This window comes from Eurypyga helias, unplaced genomic scaffold (genome assembly GCF_000690775.1).
Source record: "Eurypyga helias isolate BGI_N326 unplaced genomic scaffold, ASM69077v1 scaffold10262, whole genome shotgun sequence".
In the NCBI taxonomy this organism is placed as follows: Eukaryota; Metazoa; Chordata; class Aves; order Eurypygiformes; family Eurypygidae; genus Eurypyga; species Eurypyga helias.
Genome location: NW_010234067.1, coordinates 3,066 through 7,203, shown reverse-complemented (window position 1 = coordinate 7,203; position 4,138 = coordinate 3,066). Strand labels below are relative to the sequence as shown.

The 4,138-nt window shown below is 53.2% G+C and overlaps 1 protein-coding gene across 1 annotated transcript in view; it reads right to left on the bottom strand.

Moving 5' to 3' along the window:
• SCYL3 (SCY1-like 3 (S. cerevisiae)) overlaps positions 1-4,138 on the bottom strand; it is a gene marked incomplete at its 5' end in the record, with an annotated part of 8,701 nt that overhangs the window by 1,547 nt on the left and 3,016 nt on the right. The window contains 5 exon segments of the mRNA XM_010161926.1: positions 5-618; positions 847-990; positions 2,672-2,843; positions 3,041-3,228; positions 4,040-4,135. Coding sequence (XP_010160228.1) covers positions 5-618; positions 847-990; positions 2,672-2,843; positions 3,041-3,228; positions 4,040-4,135 — 1,214 coding nt within the window.

Below are 4,138 nucleotides of genomic sequence, written 5' to 3'. Positions count from 1 at the left end.
CAACCAAGACAGCCGAAGAAGGCTTGATGTCTGGGATCATGTCAGCAAACCAGTCCAGCTCAGGGTCTCGTGCGGGTTTCCTCTTCACTTTGATGGTGAATTCTTCTCCTAGGCCGGACTCGGATGAAGATGTCAACCTTTCCTGAAAGGTCCTTTTGGGCAGCACAGTTTCTCCCAGTTGTTCCTGGTGGTCCCAGTTCTCCCTGCTCCAGCTGTTCCCAGGGCAGGACTTTGTGAGGGGACTCAGTCTGAGGCTTTTGAAGTCTTTGCTCAGTTGATGGGTACCCGGCCCGGGCCTGGGCGTTTCGACCCCATCAGCCTGTGGCACAGCGAGGCAGTTTCCCGAGGACAGTTCGGGACTAGGGCTGCTGGGCTCAAAGTCATCCCAAGGCTTCTCATCCACATCGTGTCCAGCAAAATAAGGTCCCGCGCTGCCCCGTGGCTCTTGGGGCTGAATGTGAATGTTCACAGTCTGCTCCGTGTCCGGCTCCTCTGGCTCGCTCCAGTCTGGCCACTCCTCCACCGGCTTTTCAGAGGTAGTCCAAGAGCTCCGGCCACTTCCTGGTGCATTAATGCTTCCAGGAATTCCATTCAGGGGCGACCGAGTGTCTGGCTCACCTGTAGAAGACAGAGGGGTTACATACTTGGGAGAGCAAGTGTAGGGACAGACCCGTGTCCGAAACTCCTCGGCGTTGCAGGGAGCGCCCAGCACGGAAATAAGCCGGTAATGCCGACTGGAAAGGCGCTTCGGCGCTCGACTCCTCTCACATGCGAAAGCTTTCCAGGCTACGCTTGGTGCGCAGAAGGCTTGACTTCTAGAAAGGAAGAGCTAGGGCTGAGTTTTACCTGTCTCGAGAGCCAGTGGGTTGTCCTGTCGCACGGAAAGCTTCTTGCCGGGGATGTTTCCGGAGGTGGGGAACCCGCTGGAGTTGGTCTTCGAGGGCCGAGAGGTTTGATTTCTCCCGTTGCTTACAACATGACCCGGGGAGGCTGCAGGGATAAAAGAGAAGACCCCAAGTCCACAAGGTGCGTTGTGGACCGGCAGCGCTGGAATGTTTTTTGCATTCGGCAATGCAGACGGGTGCAGCAATCCAACGCCTTGTGTCGCACGGAACATGCGACTCCCATTCGGCAGCTCTTACACAAGGAACAAACTGGTCATGAGAACAGAAGCTTTAAAAATGCTGTCTGCCACCTGCCTCTGTAATGCATGGAGTGACAAATCCCCCATCGTGTGCCTTGTCCGAAAACACAGCACCGACACTGTTCAGAGCGTGAGCGAACACGCTCCAGGCCCGCTTTCCCGCCCGGACAGGAGCAAAGTGGCTGGCAGGAAGAAGTCTCTGCCCGAGGTGAGGCAGGGTGGCAGGCAAGGCCACGCTCTGAACCCACACGAGGCGGGTTTGTTTCCCTGGACCGGCACTGACAGCTCATCCCGGGTCAGTTCCGGAGCCGTGGCGGCGATTCACTGGCCTCGGCTGCGGAAGGCCCTGGGGAGGAGAACCCACCCCCTCCCCAAAGTGCCCTTGGTATGAGGTAGATCCTTGTAGGGCCTTAAGCAAACAGCTTATTAAGCCCCAAGTACAGGTTTTTGCAGGTCCATCACTCGGATTTGAGGACAAAGGTGGCATTTTTGTAGTTTGTCAGTTTAATCGGGTCCAATTTTAAATACATTCGGAAAAACAAACCTGGGTTTAGCGTGCGACCCCAAGGGGTTTATCTACTGTCACCTACTAAAACAACTTAGAGTGCCATAACGCGATGAGCCATCCATGGGTTTTAGTGAGGGGTGGTAGCTGCGAGCACACAGGTCATCAGGAAGGAAAGGTGGATGCTTAGGACTGCTGTCGCGTGTTCCGTTCGCTATCTGTACGCCTAACGTGGGACATGTGCCGGCTCTTCCCGCCAGTTACAAGCTTGAGTATCCCAAAAAGCTTTCCCTTAGTACACTGCTTACAAGTTATCTAGCAGGTGCAGGGACTATGTTCTTCAGTGGGATTAGCTGAAAAGCCTCCTGAGAGCTGAGAGAATAGGGAAGTTCGTGTTCCTTTTCCAATCTATGAATAGAAATTGGGGGAAGAGGAGGAGATTTACTGGTTTTAAAACCAAAGGACAGAGGGCATGTTAAAACAACTGGCTGGAGAGACAGCCAAGTGCTTTAGAAGGATGGTAGTTTTCCTTCAAAGACAAACACACAATCTTTGCTTCTTAATTTTAAGATATTTGTAAAAATGTTACCCCATATATTTCCTATGTTCAAAATACTTCTGTGTAACTCTTCTTATGATATATAATTCTTCTTATATATATAATGATGATATATAATTCTTCTGATACCAATTCTGCATCTGCAAACAGTCAGCACCTTGTTTAGAACTAAAGTTTAACTGCCTATTAGCCTTTTTTCATAGAATCATAGAATGGTTTGGGTTGGAAGGGACCTTAAAGATCACCCAGTTCCAACCCCCCTGCCATGGGCAGGGACACCTTCCACTAGACCAGGTTGCTCAAAGCCACATCCAGCCTGGACTTGGACACAGCCTGTCGACAGCAGGCTGTCTTTTTTCGTTCAACCTGTCGACAGCAAAAGATTAATCACCCAAGGCGTTCTGCCGTGTTGCTTGGCCAGAAGGAGCAAAAATCCTGGGAGCGCTCTGCCCCTATCGCTTACCTTCTGGGGAGAGATCGGCCGTCTTCATGAAACTTGGCGCAGAGCGCTTGAAAATCTTCACTCTTTCTCCACCGACAACCACATCGGGCCCGAGCAGGGAGACGAGGACCGCTAAGCTGTGCAGCGTTATTGCGACGATGGAGTCGCTGGTGTCTCGGAGGCCCAGCAGTACCTACAGCGAGAACGTGGTACGATGAACGGTGGCAGGGCAGCAGGCTGAACAAAACCAGCGCTCCCGTGGGGATGGGGCCGGCCCAGAGAGGCTGCCAACCCAGTGCCGCGAGATCCCGGCCTTAAGCGGAGACCCGACGCGACCAGGAAAAATCCCATATCCTAGGATCTAGGGCGTATTGTTTTGGTGTCCTTAACCTGAGGCAGTATGATGTTCTTCAGCTCCTCACGGGAGAAGAGTTCGGCGTAGGCGTGAATGTGAGACAGCAGCACCATTCGAACGTGCTCCTCGTGAACCTCGAACAGCTTCAGCAGCACGGGAATGACGTGCGTCTGGAACAAGGCCGGCGACAGCAGGCAGCTGGGCTGGTTTTCGCCGATTTGCTCTAGGGAAGAGAGTGGGAAAAGGCTCCTTTAGTAATGAGACAGCTCACCCAGAAGCCACTCGCTGAGAAACCATCGCAGCTGAGATGTAGAGGGACACCCCACTGCCAAGTCTGATCCCTTGTCAGCCGCCAACATGGCTTGTTTGGGATGTCGGAGGCGGGAGGGAGGAGAGACAGCAGTGCCCGTGTCCGTCACTTGATGGCAGCGGCTCGGAACGCGGAAGGTTGGGAAAGTAGAAGAGACCAAGCAGCCGTAGAGGAGGAGGAGTGCTGTGGCAGAAGGAGGGAGGGCAAGAAGAGGGATGTGCAGTGAGCCGCTGAGAAACCTGGGGGTGGGCAGGTAGGGGGATACATTCTTGCCCAGGCAATTCCTAATTCTCTTCCCAGCATCAGCAGAGCAGTGGAATGTACTGCACTTGCCTCAAGTTGCACCAGGGGATGTTTAGATTGGATATCAGGAAACACGGAAAGGGCTGTCAGGGATTGGAACGGGCTGCCCAGGGAGGGGGTGGAGTCACCATCCTGGGAGGTGTTGGAAAACTGTGGACGTGGTGCTCAGGGACACAGTTCAGCCATGACCTTGGCAGTGCTGGGTCAGCGGTTGGGCTCGATGATCTTAAAGGTCTTTTCCAGTGCCAAATATGCTATGAAATGGGGTGGCACACGTAACCGTCCTTTCCAGTTCTCTGTTACAGCATTTGCTCTGGTTAAACAACCCCCCCTATGCCCTTGATTTGATAGAACAACCACTCTGAGCTCATCCCAAACCTGTCAGCAGTAATTCTGAAGAGAGAAAGCCTTTAAAGGTCACCTTTCTTTGGACCCAGCAGATGAGGAAGGAAGCTCTTGACAGCTACAGGTTCTGCAAACACGAGCTGATTGAGCAGAAGAGGCACCAGCCGCGACGCTA